General features: G+C 51.7%; 3 protein-coding genes across 3 annotated transcripts; 1 reads left to right on the forward strand and 2 right to left on the reverse strand.

Annotated features, from left to right (window-relative positions):
- Positions 1-1,357: 1,357 nt before the first annotated feature.
- NCS54_01068200 (Hypothetical protein) lies at positions 1,358-2,765 on the reverse strand (the record flags this gene model as incomplete). Its single annotated transcript, XM_053155983.1, has 5 exons — positions 2,482-2,765; positions 2,180-2,207; positions 1,829-2,026; positions 1,615-1,749; positions 1,358-1,516 (listed from the first exon to the last, which is right to left on the reverse strand). The coding sequence occupies exons 1-5, from the start codon at positions 2,547-2,549 to the stop codon at positions 1,358-1,360; spliced, it is 588 nt and encodes a 195-aa protein (XP_053011958.1). The 5' UTR covers positions 2,550-2,765.
- A 3,312-nt stretch (positions 2,766-6,077) lies between these two features.
- Positions 6,078-7,266, forward strand: NCS54_01068300 (Hypothetical protein; the record flags this gene model as incomplete). The annotated part of the gene is made up of 2 exons (XM_053155984.1): positions 6,078-6,533; positions 6,586-7,266. The coding sequence occupies 2 exons, from the start codon at positions 6,078-6,080 to the stop codon at positions 7,264-7,266; spliced, it is 1,137 nt and encodes a 378-aa protein (XP_053011959.1).
- Positions 7,267-16,035: 8,769 nt separating this feature from the next.
- NCS54_01068400 (Hypothetical protein) lies at positions 16,036-16,862 on the reverse strand (the record flags this gene model as incomplete). The annotated part of the gene is made up of 2 exons (XM_053155985.1): positions 16,036-16,141; positions 16,579-16,862. The coding sequence occupies 2 exons, from the start codon at positions 16,860-16,862 to the stop codon at positions 16,036-16,038; spliced, it is 390 nt and encodes a 129-aa protein (XP_053011960.1).
- Between the last annotated feature and the right edge of the window lie 489 nt (positions 16,863-17,351).

The following is a 17,351-nucleotide window of genomic DNA, read 5'->3' on the forward strand; positions in this document are numbered from 1 at the left end:
CTTGTTCTGGGCGGGAAATCTTCATTATGAAACGCTCCCTTCGTTTTCAGACTCGACTCAGTCCTTAGATGAGAGAATTTCAAGGTTGATCAAGAATGAATCAAACACAACTTCTATCGTAGTGAATGGAATGTCCCTCGGTTCCCGCGCTTGACTCACTGCCGGACCTGGAGCTAGGCAGCTTCTGACTAACGCCCGCACCTGCGGGTGACCAACCTCTGCGTGGTGATTGATGGGATTACATCACCTGTATCACCAGTGCCGAAACAGGCACGGCGTCATCAGAGGGGGAGCACGGGGGAGGTGTGAGTGGGATGGACCACATGACCGGCCGCTGGCACGTGGATAGTCCAAGAGATAAGCCTTGTCTGTAGATCGAGCTATCTATCTGCAGTGGGACATGACCAAGAGCATATGGGCAGAGCCAGTCAAAAGCATAAGATAAAGCTCAAGAGGTGATGGAAAGAGCAACATCAGAAGCAATAAAAGCAGGACGACTCTTTAGCATCAAGTAAAGTTCAAGTCATAGGAAGAGCAGCAGTCAAGCAACCAAGGCTAAAGGCGACACGGCCATCAAATAAAACAGACAGACTCGATGAGGTGCGTCACATGAAACAAGTTGCGACAAAAACAATGATTAAACAGGCAGGCCCTACGCAATAGATGTCCCATCTCCATGATCTAAATAACGGTCTCGAGGCTTCAAGAGAAAAAATGAAAAATTTATGACCTGGCCCGACAAGGTTCCCCCAGCCGGACCCCAATTCCATACACACAAACGCTCTCGCCGTCACCAGCCCACGGAGCCTCCCATGGCCTCCCCAACCATCTTGACCATCCATCACCCATCAGCTTCCGCCGACAGGCAAAGGACCCCAGAGTCGGGGGCGGGAGTCACTCCTCATCCTTCTCCTCTGCAGCCCCAGCAAGAAAAAAGACATCTGGCCCACCTCCCCCATACGCAATACGCAGATACATAAAACAAAGGTCCCGCTCGCCTGCCATGGTGATAAGAAAAAAGACGAGGTATCTGTCGGTATAGTCACCTCCCGCAGCTGCTGCAACTTCAGGAGGTCCAAGAAATCATGGGCTCCGCCGACAAGAAAACCATCAATCCAGCGAGAAAGGTCGGCGCGTAGGCCGATGGACCAGACAAGAGCGAGACGATATCAAACTCCAGATTCCGAGAAAACCGATGCATGTCGACAGCCGTCGTCTTCTTGGCTGTCGCGAACCCGTATCATCCGAACTGCCGGGGCCAAGTTGAGGGTGAACTGGAACGACGATGGATTACAACGCAGGGTCGAGCTGCAGCACGTATAACTGCGCTCCGCTCAGAGGGGCTTCGCGCCGTCCTCTACAGAACAAGACACTTCTTGTGGCTCTTGCCGCCCTTGCTGCGGGACAGCAGGGCAGCCCGGGTGGCGTGCTCAAACACCTCACGGACACCCTCGTTGGTCTTGGCCGAGCACTCGAGGTACTTGTAGGCAGAGATCTTCTTACGGATCTCCTCACCCTATCAAGTTGTTAGCATGGTACTTGGTGATGCAAGGAGGAATGCCTGTCTTGGTCGGGTGAAGCCGGACAGCGGCATTCCTTGGGTCGGGGTCGTACCTCTTCGGGAGAAACGGGCTTCTGGCTGGTCTTGCGAAGCTCCTCGATCGTCTTCTGATCGTATCGGAGATCCTTCTTGCAGCCGACGAGGATGATGGGGAGACCCTGGCAGAAGTGCAGAACCTCGGAGATCCACTGTTAAAGAGCACGTGTCAGCAAGGCTGTGCCGATCGAGCGGGCTATCAGCTCTGGGCGAGGCTGAGCATCAACCAACCTTCTCCTGGACGTTGTCAAGGGAATCGGGGGAGTCGACGGCGAAGCAGATCAGGATAACGTGAGAGTCGGGGTAGGACAGGGGTCGAAGACGGTCGTAATCCTCCTGGCCAGCAGTATCCCATAGGGCGAGCTCGACGTGCTTTCCGTCGACCTCAACATCGGCCACGTAGTTCTCGAAGACGGTGGGGACGTAGACCTGAAGGATGCATCGTTAGCATGAGCATTGATGATGTTGATGACTTGTATTGATGATCGAAACGAGGCTCGGCCGCGAATGGGTCGTCGTTGTGGAGCCGAACGATAGGACGGAGCATGGTAAAGGCATCGTTGTCGTCGAGCCAATGCTTACCTCGGGGAAAGTGCCCTTGGAGAAGACACTGCAAAAGGGGTTAGCATCAGTCTGGTGGTCTGTGAAGGCGATGGTGATGGTGATGTTGATGGATATGGCGACAGGGGATACGGAGACAACTGATGGTCATCACGATGCTGATGGCGCCAACAGCATGAGGCCATCCCCAAGCATTCAAGCACAAGATAGCCAGCAGCAGCTGGTTTCTCCTGCCGTAGGCGCTTGGCCTGGCTGCAGCATCGGCGACCATCGACAGCACGATGGATGGATGATAGGCAACGGGGGGAGGTTGGCAAACTCACATCAACAAACAGGTTTTACCGCAGGCACCATCGCCGACGATGACGAGCTTTCGGCGAATCTCAGCCATGACGTTTGCTGTTAGGTTGTGATGAAGTTTAATAAAATATGAGAAGAAAACGGCGGTGCTGGCGTGGATGCGAGCTTGAGCTTGGGGCGATGTTGCAGAAGGTGAGTTTCGCGGAGAGCGGCGGCTGCGGGTCGATGGGGGATGGAGAAGGAGGAGAGTTGGACGCGGAAAGAGGACGTCAGAAGGGGGTTTGGGTTTTGGCCTGGATTTTTTTGGTTGGTAGGTAAGGTAAGGTAGCGGCGGGTGGGAGAGCGAGAGCGAGGGAAGAAAAAGAGCAGAGAGAGGGAAGGGAAATGTTAAGGCAGCGCCAGGCAGGCAGGCAAGGAGGACAGATAGGACACCTCAGGACAGCCAAGAGTGGACGGGACGGGGACAAGAGGTACCTTTGGCGCACGGGTGGGAAGCTCTAGCGGCCAGGTACCTGCTGTCTAGAGGGGAGGGAGGTCAGGGTAGCTGAGCTGGGCCGGGCGTCGTGCTGGGGTTGGCGAGTGGACGGTGCAAGGTTGTTGAGACGAGGGCGTCTATGATTCGCACTGTGTTTTCAGGCTGGGATGGGCCGTCCTAGTGGCTCAGGCGATTGGCAGTGAGAGGGCAATGTGCAATCGACGGTCGGTGATGTGCAATGGCAGCTGGGCGTGACGAAATGACGGCCCGGGGAGTTTTGGTCCTTTAAACACAGGAGGAACTAGCTCAGGACGCCTGTTTCGAGAATGGCCTGTTGGGCTTGGACTCGGAATCCAATCCTGTTTACTCTTAGGTAGCGCCGCGCGAAGAAGGAGGCTGATGCTGATGCCGTGCGGTGCAGTGCAGCGGAGTGCTGATGGTGTTTGCTACTGCTGATAATGGAATGGATGCCTACCCAGGGAGGTGGTCGGTCTCCTTCACCAATGGAGCTCCCGCTGCACTCAGAGCTCTCTCGCAGTAGCGAAATGGGGCAGCGGCAGATGAGCTGCGCCGACGCTTTGTTGTTTGGTCCTCTGTTGCTGGGGCTGCAGCAGTTGCTGGGGCCGGGACTGGGCACTCTTTGATGATGGATGGGTGGTGTTTCCCCTGGACAGGCCGGGCTGGGCAGACGGAAAAAGCAAGGCCAGAAAAGGTACTCTTTTGCGGGCGTCAACACACAATCGGTACTTTTGATCTGGTCAGGTTGGTAGATCCTGAGGCAGCCAACGGCGTGGCCCTGGCGTCGGCTGGTGGGTGGCAACAACCGCTAAGACCGTCCCCTATTCAGCGACCGGTTAGTGGAGTCCTCCCCAGTGCGTCGACAGTGCGAGGGTATCGTCACAAGCCTCTATTTCCCAGCCAGGAGGGGGAAACTCACAATGGAACTTGGCCCAGTTTATTTCTGACCGACACAGGAGCCCTCCGCGAAACTTTCAGTGGGATGGAGCTGTTGTTTGGCGCCTTGACGCGGCCTGTTGTTGTGCTGTGCTGTGCTATGCTGTGCTGTGCTCTGCAGGGCGGACGTGCACGTCTTTCTCGAGCGGACAATGCCGGTGTTTATTACCGGATAATGACGAGATGAGATGGCAGATCCGGCTGAATGAATGAACCACAGAGGATATGAAGGGTGATGGTTGATGGGGTTGGCTGTTTGATCGGTTTGATTGAGGGATTGCTGATTACACGGCAGCTTTGCTTTGATGGCCTCTGTTTTCACGCCCAATCTGTCACCATCTTTCACGCTCTTATAATACGGGAACAAAAGTCCTTGGGCGCATTCTGATGACTCTGCAGGAGCCCTTCACGACCTACAGCAGGTTGGAACAGGCAGCTGTCGGTAAAGGCGTCGAGGACATCAACACCACGGCACGCCATTCGCATGAGTCTTCACGCTCTTCTCCGTCTGCACACGTTCTCCCGTCAGACGCGGCCTGACGTGCGCGAGCCGGTCCTTGGCCCACCAAACAGAGTCCTGTCGTCGCCGCCGCTTGCTGCGTCCTTCTACTGCCAATGCCACCTTGAGAGGGAGGCTCCATCCATAGCTCCGGGGCTGAAACCGTGGCTCAGCCTGTGTCATTCGGGCAGCACGACACTAAGAGAATCAGCCTCGGGCTGCATCATCACATTTGCTTCCACTGGCCTGTAGGCCATGGCATCGGAAACGGGATCCCGACCTCCCTGGATGGGATCTGGTCTTGGGGGAGATTTCCAGCTGGGATCCGGCGGCTATGCCAACGGCTCTTGTTGTCGTCATGCCCCCAAGGGGAAATGGCCGGCGTTTGATGTTGATGACCCTGCGCTGGCCTCCTTGCCTTTCATCATGCTTGGAGAATGAATCGAGAGGCATGTTCGCTTGCATGTCTTTACCTCCCTGCTGCTGACCGGTAGCCTCCTTTGCTGATTGACTGTCAATATCCAGCTCCTTCGTACCGAGCAACCACTTGCACAAAAGCTTACGTAGCGCCATCTCGACAAAAAGCTTTGGGCGAAGTGACGCTGGCACAAGCTTCTCAGCCCCTGGTCCATCATGCAATGCACGGCGGAGTCGCCTGTGCCATCCCGTCCCCGCTCCCCAAGGCCTGGGGCCAACCAGATTTTACGGGAGGACCAGCCAGAGAGGTCGCGACGGGGAGAAAAGTCCTACGGTACCCAGAGTCTAGGACTCGTCCCCCGCCTCGTCTTGTGAAGGCGTCAGGGTCCATGTTGACCTATCGGTACCGTGAGCTGGCCATGGGTGAAAGATACGGTCTGGGCCTCACACGCGAGCGAGCCTCCTCTGACGGAGGTTTGATCTATCTCATTGTCCTGGGTTGGCGCTTCAACTGAAGCGTGATAGCTGAGCACGTGTGCGGCCCCTGTCTCAACATCGTGACCCAAGTCCTCCCTGGAACGGAGGACTGTACGGAAAGAACAGCAGGTCTGATTGTGCCATGTGAATCTTTCATCCCTTCTCAACTTGCAGTCACCGGAGTTGTCTGACGACCTACCTATCTGATATCGGAAATTCGGAAGTGGATGCTCTTTACGCGTATCCCGGAGGACAATGTTTACCCCTTCTGACGACGACGCGGTGATGCTTCATTCGAAACTGCAGCGTCTGCTCCAAGGTGTTTCATTGAGCCATGGAAGGCCCCCTGTGTCCTGCAAAAGAGTCAAGTTTAGAGTGCAGACTTGAAACTTGGTGCGTGTTGATGCCTGCCATGTTTGGACAATGGAAGTGAACCTTGCTTCAACCAGTCCTGGAGGACTGAAAACCACCAGTCACGAATAAGTCAAACTGCCCCGCTCGTATGGGTGGTCTCATACCGCCAAAATGAAGGCAACATCAGCTTCAACGACATGAAGGTATCACGACTTGGTACAGTGCCCAGTACAGTGTAAATTAATACCCCGCACCCGCGCTACCGCGGCTAATTCCGTTCTCACGATTGAGAATTTCCACCTCAGTCGTCCACTCCACAACGAATTCATTGTCACGCCCAAGCGACAACTCGGCGCCCGCAGCTCGTTCCCGCCCAATGGGTTGCTAGAGCTTGTGAATCTCCTCAATCGATCCTCACAGCTCGTTCCCCCGACTTCTCCGCCATGCAGAAGCTTGCCAAGCGAGTCGCCCAGGCCCAGCGCCAGGCCGGCCGCCGTGCGCAAAAAGCTGCCAAAACCGAACAGACCAACTACAAACTTCGAAACCAGCAGGCCTTCCGAGGTGCCGTTTCTGAGGTCCGACAGAATCTTAAAGATGCCCGCCGAGCCCGAAAGGAGGATTGGGAGCTGGGCCCTCTTGCCCCGAAGCGTGATCTGGGATTCAATCAGTATGGCATGTTCTCCGAGAGTGTACGGACGGATTGGTCCAACTACGGATTCTACACACCACGACCCGAGGTTCTTGAGAAGCGATGTGCTTGGGCTGGAGGACTGAAGCAGCTCAACCTGGCTGTGTCTGATCGAGTGGTCATTATGGATGGACCGGACAAGGGCAAGATTGATCGTATCAAGGCGATTAACTTTCAATCGGGATCTGTTACCCTTGAGACTCACCACCGGGTAAGAAATGACGGTTCATTGACAAGACTACGGAAGTTAATTGGGTCAATAGGCAATTAGTGCTGGCATGTTTGGCAACGACAGCCGGTCCCAACCTATGCCTATCTCGATCGGTTCGATCCGCCTCGTTTACCCCATCACCAACTCCGAGACTGGAATCACCAGGGATGTTGTTATCAATCAGCTCAAGGCAGTTCCTCCGAACATGAAGTCAACCAACATGACACTCGACCGATGGGAGCATGGAAAGAAATGGGACCGGCTCGTTCCCGGAATCAACGTTGTTATCCCCTGGCCCGCAGTGGAGGCGCCAGAATATGAGACACACGCCAGCGATACTCCTCGTGAGGCTGCTGAGAACCGATCTTTCTACTACAACCTCCTCTCCGCCCCCATGCCCGAAACCGTTATCGACGAGCTACGAAACAAGTTCTCCAAGTTCCGAACACGCCACGAGGAGTGGTACGTCCAGCAGAAGGAGTACGAGGCAAATGCCGAAAAGGCACGGGAGGATTCCATTCTGTCCATGCAGACTCCCCTCCAGGAGTACCACGCCCAACAGCGCGAGCTGCGTGCCGCCCAGGGCGAGCCCGAGCTCAGCGACGAGATGCTGGAGAAGCTGGGTGCCATCCTTGCCGAAAGGAAGGAGGCGGCTCTCGAGAAGGCTGGTTTGTCCGAGGTGGTGGCAGATTCTTCGATACCTCCTGCAAAGACAACACCTCCAGCTCAATAAATGTTTTGGATATGGGATTTGAGGCGAAGATGACGGGGAAGATGTACCAGGAATGGTACCACGTGTACTTATATGATATGTGTGTAACAATGTACATCACGAAGCGCAAGATAGACGCATTTCCTGTCCACTATCATGGCTCTCCTAACGAATTGATTATGCTCGACGACTTCACCATCTGGGCACGTGCTTGATGAACACTTTCCAAGTCCAAGTTACAACTCGCAGCCTTCAAGGCTCGTTCCATATCTTGATAATTCCTTGCTCCCGTTTTGAACCGGTGTCGGTTTTTTCTGTGTAAGTTGAGCACGCATTGGGAGTCGGCGATGGTTCTTGGATCAAACGACACTGTGGGAAAAGTCTGATGAGAGAACACGAGCCTGAGTTTTCCAATGCTGGGCACAAAAGTATTGGTCCGCAAGGCGGTTCGAGTCTTCTCGCTTGGATCCGCGTGGGCGTACTATTCGGCGACGTCAAAAGGGGTGGTGGAATTGGCCTGTCATTGAGGACGTTCCAAAGAGGATTCCTTGGCAACGTGTAACCAGCGGTGTAGTACGACATGGCGTTTCCTGACATAACTGGGCTGCTTTTACTTCTTATAACTTGAGTTTCCCTACTTGTTTGGAATTGAGATCGTGCACTCAGGAGTGTATTACGATGATACGCTTGTAAGACACCAAGTCAACTCCCTCTAGGGACCAGCGCAAAGAGAGCCAGATATTTGATTTAAAATCATCAGGTAGCTTGTGAAAGCAGTTTAATAGAATTATAAAATGAGGGTATTAATATTTTTCATATCGACGACCTGGTTTGCTCATAGTTCTGTCGGCAAGTTGCCCCTTTTTGCGGTCTTCTGGCAGCCTACGTTAGGTGCGAATGTGACTACTTGTGGAAGAGTTAGACAAGGAAACTTAAGGCTACTAAAGATGCATAAATCGGCTGCAATTGAGTTAAACTTGGACTTGGTATCTAGGGTATGAAAGTAACAGCTGAACACGTTATGGTGGACGAGGTCGACAAGGCCAGGGCGAGTGTGAAAACATGGGAGTGAGGCAGATAGAAAAGAATGTGATTAAAGTTACAGAGAGTAGGATATTGACCAAGCTGCCGCCCTCTTGCAGTAGAATACAACGCTGTGCTACATGTGTCCTCCGTGTGGAGTGATTCTCGTAACCTCGCACGAGTAGGCGCAGTAACTCGAGCCTCTCTTTCTACCTAGTATATATAGGATGCCAAAGGGTGGCATCAAAGCTTCGTGTAGTTGTTCTCAAGGTCTTTAGAGCTTTGCTCTTGGCTCATTGAGGTTGATGTCGGAGATTTGACCATCGTTCGGTTGGGCGTCCTGAGCGGCAGCCCCCTGAAAGAGGCGATCTTGGACCGAAGAGATATCATGTAGGAAATGTAGGAGCATCAGAGCATCGACATCGGACCTAAAAATCTTGGTTATTGGAGGTATGTTTTGTGCGGAAGGCTGTTATCTCACTGAGGCTTACCCGCCTCTGCGGTGTAAGTGAAAGTTGTGTTGGACGACATGGTAGAACGTCGAGCTGAAGGAGAGACAATCGTGGGCTTAAATTTTCAAATGATAAAGAGAGCGCGAAAAGTGCCGCTTATGATAAATAAGATTAGGGAAGAGAGTGTCATGAAGTATGAAGTCTGTTGGACGAGGCAGGTGTCTGGGCTTTGAGCTCAAGGAGCGCCATGCTTGAGATGGAAACAAGACATCATCACCCCGGGGAACTTGACATCTTTATGGGCAAAACAATTCTGCTTTGAGGCCTTCTTGAGCGGGCCGCATAATCACAAGCAAAAGTGTTCGGTGAGTGCCTGAACAGCCTCGTTCCTGACTTTCCGGGCGACTTTGACCCAACTACACGAGATGAATCCCACGACGGAGGACTCCCATACCAGGCAGACCAATCATTGCGAAGCGGCAGCCTGTTCTAGAAGATGGCGACGAGGTGTGGTAGGGCTGCCGCAAGGGAATGGAGATGCAAATTGTTCCCAAAGAAAACAGCGGTAACAGGTCGGTTGACGATGATTCGCAGCGTAGTGTTTGGGGATGTGGGTGTCCGACTGACAATCCGGAAACGGTAACCCCCCTCTACGATTGCTTGGTAACTTGTGCCAACCCCCACGTTGGAGGTTGCATCTTGCGGCCCTATAAGCCAACTGGGCAAGCCACCCTCCCATTTAGGCCTCGCGAATGTTTCGCAGGTCGAGAGAAGCGGTGAGAGATGCACGGAGGGCAGAATTCTATACAATTGGACCCGAGATGTCCGGTTGGTGTGCCTGCTGTCAGGCTGTGCTTCAGCTTGACGAGGCTCTGAGAGAACTTCTCTCACCGGGAAGCCTCATCAAGTAGCGGTGATGGCCGAAAAGGCTGGAAGGCCTCACGAATGTGTTGGCTCTGGCATGCTGCAGGAGATTTAAATCTCACTGCTTTCAATCTAATTTGCAATCGTGGAAATAGCGGTCTGTGAAGGTTGTTGAAAACGACTGGATTCATGATATCCAGCTCTGATGTTGAGCAACCACACAAGTCGATCCCCTGCTGGCACTCTGGGCAAATTTTGTGTAAGTCACCACCTCATCCTTCCAAGCCTAGTGTGTTGGCTTGCGTAGGTCGAATAAAGAATAGCCCATTCGCCCGAGAAGATGCACCTCCCAGACTCTCAATGCGTCATGGCTACGTTGGTGTCTGGCGGCGAGGCCAGGCTGAGGGAGTGTGGGAGTGCGGCTGTCCCAACTCGTCGTAGTTTCTTTTTCCGTGCCTTGGATGTTTCAAAGGCCTGCAGGATCGAGACAGCCACATGGAATATGGATGAACCGGGTGTGGGTGTCCGTCCAGTTCAGACCTCCCGAAGCTCAAAGTGCAGCCCGGTGGTAAGCGAAAGAGGCCATACATGCCGGTTGTCGGTTATCCAAGGCCGGCAAGGCTTAGATAGAGTAAAGAGAGTAAGTAGACACGCGGGTTGAGAAACAAATGAGAAACTAACATAAACTCCCCTGGAATACTTCTATTTTATATCATCACCGGCAATTCATGTAAGTCTCCACCTTATGGTTTCGTTGCTTTAAGGCTATTGGTATGACTACCCTCAACTCATGTTTGGGCAATACTCTATCCAGACATCGCCTTCTTCTTGACCCGTACGTAGGGCATGTGCTCCCGTTGACTTGCGCGAGGAGTTATATGGACCCTCCCTCCCACACCCCATGAGTGCCCTCCAAGAATGAGTTTCTGAAACATGAACTGAACCTACCGGCATTACTCTCGGGACTGCTGCCAAGAACCGCAAACGGGCCGTCTCGAGACATGCCGAGGGGTTACACAGCTGCGGCTGGGTGTAAGTGAAGCCGATCCAGCACAGCCCAGCGCCATAGTGCTATTGTTGGCGCCGTTGACGTCTCATGCATATGATGATGCCCATTTCGGACGGCGTGTTCTGAATGTACAGGGCTCATTTATTCCTGCCGCTGGACATCTGGGTGAGGATGAACTCGGGTGAGATGTGGCCAAGGGAACTTCAGGGGTCAGCTGCCCTCTCAGCTTTTTGCCACTGCGATGTACTCAATGTTTATGGAGCATCTTTCAAGTCGGCTTGAATCACCGGCATCTCCTCCGTGGTAGCTGGCGAAGAACTGGTCGAAGACCGGGTTTGCTTGAATGGGTCTAGGTGCAGATGCCGTCATAATGAGTGTCTCGCTGGTTGTTGTGCTAGTGGGAGTCGTTGACTGAAGCCATTTAACTGACAGTAGCTGCTGATGGCTGAGTCGTATTCGAATTCGAGGCGCTCGTTGCGGTGTTGAGGTCTCAATGACTGCAATGTTGGCATCAATGGTAGGCCCAGGAACATTCGAGTCGATAGTGGCCGGAGTCGGCGCTGCGGACTCTACTAGACCCGGAGATAGCGAGAACAGTTTTAATGATAGTAGTAAATTTAGCTGTCGGTGCGATTATGACGCCATGGTTGAAGAGTTGGGCTTTTATAGTCGTGCTGGCCCCTGAAAGTGACGACAAGAGCACCATGCTCAGGTCCGCGGCCATTTGTCTTTCCTAGTCCATTATCGAGGGGGCCTTGGGAATCGGCTGTACCTGTGTTATGGCTCGTTGCACAGAGCTCAAAAGTTCTGCGTGAGAGTCCAGACTGTATGTTCGGAGTCTCATTCCTCAGCATTAGGGTCACACCTTGGAATAGTTGCGCTAGTCAGGGGTTCCACAGAGAGACCGGGGCTATCTTTTTAAACCAGTTCAGATCATAACATACTTCAGCAATCCTCTTACGGGCTTGGAAGGCAAATAACTGAGAGTTGTGAGGGTGTTCCAACCTGGCTCCTATTCTCAGGGGAAAGGGGTACGTCATGAGGCTATAAGTCGATTGCGAACCACTAACTACCACATACGACCATACCCACTGGAGAACTCGGGATCCCGTCCGCTCTCCCATAGATAAGCCAGTGAGGGGCGGATTAGTAGTTGGGTCGGTGACGACCAGCGAATTCCCGCTGTTGTATGTCTTTTTGCCCCTTGTCCCTCTTTTTGTTGTGGCGAATACCCTGTTCAGCGAATGGAGTAGTAGGCCGTGAGTTTCTAATCCCCTCTTCAACCTTTCGTTGGCTACTGGAAAGCCATTGCAAGTCCTCCAATAGTTGTATGGCCAATCGGGAATTAGAGGAGAGTGTATCATGGATAGACCAGAGTGTTGGAAGTCCACCAACCTCCTCAGGGAGAGACAGAAGATTTTACCACGACACCACTCCACCGTCGTGTGCCTGCTCCCCGAAGTATAGGAATTCAATTTAGGCATGTCAGGCTATGCTATACAGACATCCTTAATTTGAGAGTCAACAACTTTAATTTGTGGTTTCTCATGTCTGATTGCCACATGACGGATGTTGGGTGTTTCGAGGCGTCGATGTTGTCTTCTCGGTCAACAATAGGTCTGTGTGAAACGATTTTTCGCTTGAATTCAGTTAATCATTGGTAGTTTAAGATACACCTGGGCTCTGAAGGTATCCTGCCATGGCAACCCATGATTTAGGGTATTGTTGTCCAGGGTTGTCAGAAACCGGCCAAGTCATACCACTGTCCTATGCCACAAGTGGGAGTATTCTATCAACATTCAATATTTGAGATTATTCGCACACTTAGGGTAGTCTCTTCTCTTGGGGGGGGGGGGGGCAATTCACATCTATGGCCGGCTTCTATATGAGATGTTTTAGGTGATTATGGCACCATTTGGAGATGCAGTTCTCAATGGGGCCTTTCACGGCCATTGGACGAATACTGTGTTCATTTTGCTGCTGAGTTACTACCTTGAATCTGCTTGCAGTGTGGCCGCGGAGATAAGGTGACAATGTTGTTTTTTGAGGTGTTTCTGTATCATTTGCACAAGTGTCACGAGACCCAACACTCTGGTCAAGAAGAACCAATCTTGAGTTTGTATAAGTCAAACTCTAGAAAAGGTTGTGGCTCAAGCAAGGCTAAATTAGACTACAACACGATGGAGATGGTCCGGAGAAGAGACCAGGAGAGGTGGGCGCACATGCGCGTAGTGATCGCATATGTGACAAGTTATCGCATTTGCGACATCTCCAACGGAGGGGCAGTTTTCGTCGGTGTCAATATTGATGAGCAGATCACAGCATACAAAGGTGATGGGATTAAGGGCATTGCCCTATGTGGCTACAGGCTTTTCTTCAGTCAGGCCAGTGTCACAAACAGTTCCATGTCAGTTGGGCTGTGACGTGGTGCATGTACTGAGAGGACATGTCGTGTGACAATTCACTTTAGGTGCTGTTGAAGCCAGGCGGCAATGGAGCCGACTCGACCGTCGCAATTTGGTTCCAATTTTTTTTGGTCTTTTTCCCTTCTTCATAAACAAGCCTTCTAGTAGTACAAGAAGCGGAAACTGTTGTCCGAATATCCATATGGTGATGTCTAGGGTATTGAACATCCAGTGACAACCATCCAGCTCACCTCTGTGTCCAGCCATAGCTCATAGTTTAGCCGTGATTTCCCAAGTCTCTTCCAAGTCTTTCACTAAATCATCAACAGAGGGCTTTCCATTTGTTGCCGTTGCTGTTGCCGTCGTCGTAGCTGTCATAATCGTAGATGCTGTGGATGTTGCTGCTGACATGGCCCTAATGACCAACCGATTTGGGAGAGGGGAGGTGTCGTAGAGGAATGGGTTGAGCATTGAAGGCTTATCGTCTCCCCTAAGAAAACATTGTAAGATGGAACTTGAATAAGAATTTGTTGGAACTTACTTTCTTTGACTCTTGGGGGGGACAGTGCTGAGAGAAGGAGCAGGAAAACTCATGACGGGTACCGACTGGATGGTGAAAAGCTCCAATGGGCGTCGTCTGAGTCAAGATGGAGGCTGCCTCAAGAAGAGGACACGCGGAGGCGTCTTGAGAAGTGGATATCGAATGGCAATAAGAAAGAGGGATTGGTCTCAGGTCAGGAGCTAAAGGAAGAGACTGAGTTGGTACCAAAGTGAAGAGATGAGGACTGCGTGCAAATATCAGGTCTGAGCCTGTCCTTCCATCAAGAAAGGGATCCAACTTGACCGAGGGGCCCCGGGCCTCTTATACCCCGGGAAGAGGGCGGGATTCCCGCATCTCGAGGACATGACGAGAAGAGAGTCGAGAGCATAAGGACACAGAGGGCCTACACTCATAACCAATTGAGGGGCCAGAGACTGGGGGGGAGGACCCGTGAGCTTCGATTAAGCCAAGTGATATGACATGGGATGGTGGGCTCTCCGACTAAGCCCACAGGCATTGCTCCCGAGTGCATAAGGACGTAGCTTCACTGGGTTGCCTATTTTTCGCAGAGCCTCATACCCAGTGGCTTGTTTGGGTTGAGAGCTGTGTAGGCATGGGCCGTCTGGCGGAGTCCAGGATGGGTGGTAGTGGAGGGCAGGGATGTGTGATGGGATGGGATGGGATGGGCAGGATTGAGTGCGAGCGGTAGGGTTGGCGAACCAGTTCGCCAGCCACTCGTGAGGCTCTTGACGTTTTGCGAACTAGTTCGCAACCCAACTTGTGGCTTGTTCACGGCTCGGGAGTAGCTTCAGCCAACAGTCAGGTTCTTAATCTGAGGCTATTTCAGATTGGGCGAACCAGTTCACTTCCAAACAGAGCTGCCTTGCGATCTAAGGTGTGGACCAGTTACCGAGAGCTTTCAATGCCGAGGAGCTTTCGATACCTTCCTTCAGTCGTGATTGTTCGCACATACTCTATCTACTATTTGATATGGGGCTCGTAAGCCCCCATTCATCCGATCAAGATACGATGTCTGATGACATGACGAATGTCGGTCGGTCGACGTTGACTGCATAACGAGAAGTCAGAGCGGCCTACAGTCGCCATTGCGATGACTTACATGCTTTCGTTTCAAGAAAGGAAACAGAAAGAAAGAAAGCAACTCAGTTGGTCCCTGACCGAGTATGCCACATGCCGCCTCTTGCTGATTGCCTTACCATCCCTGTCAAGTCTGCAGTGGTTGCCTTTTGTCGCCTCCAGCCCGCCAGGGGTGGAATCTATATGCCCACACCTTAGGCGACGAGGCTGCGAGGTACCTGCACTAAGCGCGTGACTAGAATCTAAGCCTAGAAAAGTACATTATTCAATTAAACCATATATCTCTGGTGTAAGTGGTACTTCATGTGTTGACAAGCGGAAGTCTGGTCGGTTGACTCTTAATGAAATACAATGAAAACTTCGTCAGATACAAAAATTGGTCAAAATCACCGCCTTCACAGTAATTGCCATAATGAGAGATGAAAAGCACCTCTCTTGCATGCACACGTGTCTGGCACTGAGATCAGATAGCCTCCTAGGATACGCGAGGGTGAGAAGCCTCGCAGTGAGACATTTGCGCAGTGATTGCTAGACGCCATACGGACCCAAGATCAGTCAACTCTAAGAGCCCTCCAAAGTCTGGTGGTATAACTGAATATTGATGGAGAAACTATCTCCGGCTATCAACAGTACCCAAGCACCTGAGCGCCTGAGCACCTGGGCACCCAAGCAGCCATCTCAACATCAGTCAATCTGCACATCCTTGGCACACTCCTGCTAATCTTGCGATGCACGTAGGTCAATTATGTGTCCAACAATAATCACTAAAATTTATTGAACTTGATAGTGGCTTTGCCTTTTTATTTTCGCGGCAACGAAGGGCTTGATCATCTGGTGACACTCGCCAACAGCCCAAGCGTAGCCCTCACTTTACAGTGAATCCTCGACCATAGCAAACCAGGGTGCCATCCACGATCCAATGACTGCGGTGCTAAGAATGGCTTTGCCTGGAAGCCTAGGGTCTCGGAAGGAAATATGGAAGTCGTACTCCCGGTGCTTCATGACAAGACCGCAACCATGGGACACCAAGACAGTGATTGAGAACTATGTCTTAGACAAGATATGTTCCTAAGGACAGGCGTATTAGAAGCTGCTCTTAGAAGCAAGGTAGCTATTGTATGCTGGTGATTATTTTAATTGGGCAGCCTGCTATTAGAGATCTGGTCACAACATATCTCTTCATGGCACACGGTATCTGTCACTAGGGACGGGGTTGGAGCAAAGATAGCTGGAGTGTTGCTGCTTGGATTCAACGGTTTTCTCCCCCTTCCTTTTTAGTCAACTGATCTGATTGTACAGGCTGTGGAAACTATCGACTTGAGAGCCCACATGGTGAAATGTAGGGTATTGTGTATTTAGCGAGGGCTATACACCTCCCACCCAGTGTACATCAATGGCTCATAGCTTGACCGTAGCTTCTCCAGACCCTTCGAAGACCTTTACATCAATGCCATTCAAAGGCCTGTCTTTGTTGCTGGCGTAGTTGTAGTTGTTCCTTTCGACGCTGTAATGGTGCGCTGGATCAAACCATCCCCAAGAAGGGATGTGTCGTAGTTGAATGGGCCGAGCATGGAGGTGGTATCACCCCTGAAAAAAAAAATGAGATGAAATCTGGGCCAGGCCTTAATCGGACTTACTTGCATGGGCTGCCGGAGATCGTGATGGAAGAAATAGCTTGGGAGCTCATGGTGGGCATGAACTCAACAAGGGAAGACTTGAATGGGGCCCAGCCAGGAAGTGATGCGGACCGAGAAGATGAGTCGATGGAGGTAGCCCAAGAAGCAAATATAAAGGGAGGAGCAAGAAGCATATTTGATCTTGGGATGAGAGCTGGTGCAGGAAGCTGGGATGACAGCCAAATGAAGAGAGGAGGGCCGGCCAAGGCGATGTTTGAGAATGACCTTCTATCATAGTAGTAAGAGTTAGGATAGATCAAGTCACTTCGCATTGGATTCTTCGTGGTCGCTGTCCTTGGCTTTGGTGTTGTTAGGATGAACCCCTTCGCTGGTTTCTCCATCGTGCGCTGAGTCCTCGTTGGCGTCGGCATCAGCTCGTTGCATCAGGCGCTCCGTAACTGAAGAGGTGTCGTAGATGAATCGAGGCAGCATAGAACCTTTGTTGTCCTCAGTTGGGTTTGCCTTCTCTTCTTCTTCTTCTTTTTGAACAGTGGGTGGGATCTTGTCGCCTGCGGGATCCGGGTCCCTGGGGGTCTCGTCGGCGGCCATGATTGTCAAATGGTCAATGGTCTGTTGTCGCCCCTATTCGGCCCCTGATTTCGTTGATCGTTTTCAAGAGTGTCTGGTAATCGTGGAAAAGAAGTAACCACAATGATAGTGAAACGACTGGGTCTTGACCATTGAGTGTTGGTATGGGAGTAGGAAGCGACCTGAGAGGCAAGAAGTCTCTGAGCTTGGTCGTGTGTGGGAGAGAATGGTGTAGGAAGAGGTAATTTCTTTTCGGGGGGAAGACAGCCCAAGTCTTATACTTGTAGATAAACACTGAATCAAAAGCGAGGATAGTGTTAGCAACTGTTTTTACTTCACAAAGTCATAGTTGTACAACTGGGTAGGTATGTATTGAGAGTCAACCTTTCGATGGGACACGAAGATGAAAGATCAGCTGCCCGTCAATACGTAAAGAAACTCCTAATCAGACACAATAGTGATCATCTGGATGATATCGACACATAAATTCCCAGGCATAACTGTCGAAGA

The sequence above is a fragment of the Fusarium falciforme genome, chromosome 8 (genome assembly GCF_026873545.1).
Source record: "Fusarium falciforme chromosome 8, complete sequence".
NCBI classification, from domain to species: Eukaryota; Fungi; Ascomycota; class Sordariomycetes; order Hypocreales; family Nectriaceae; genus Fusarium; species Fusarium falciforme.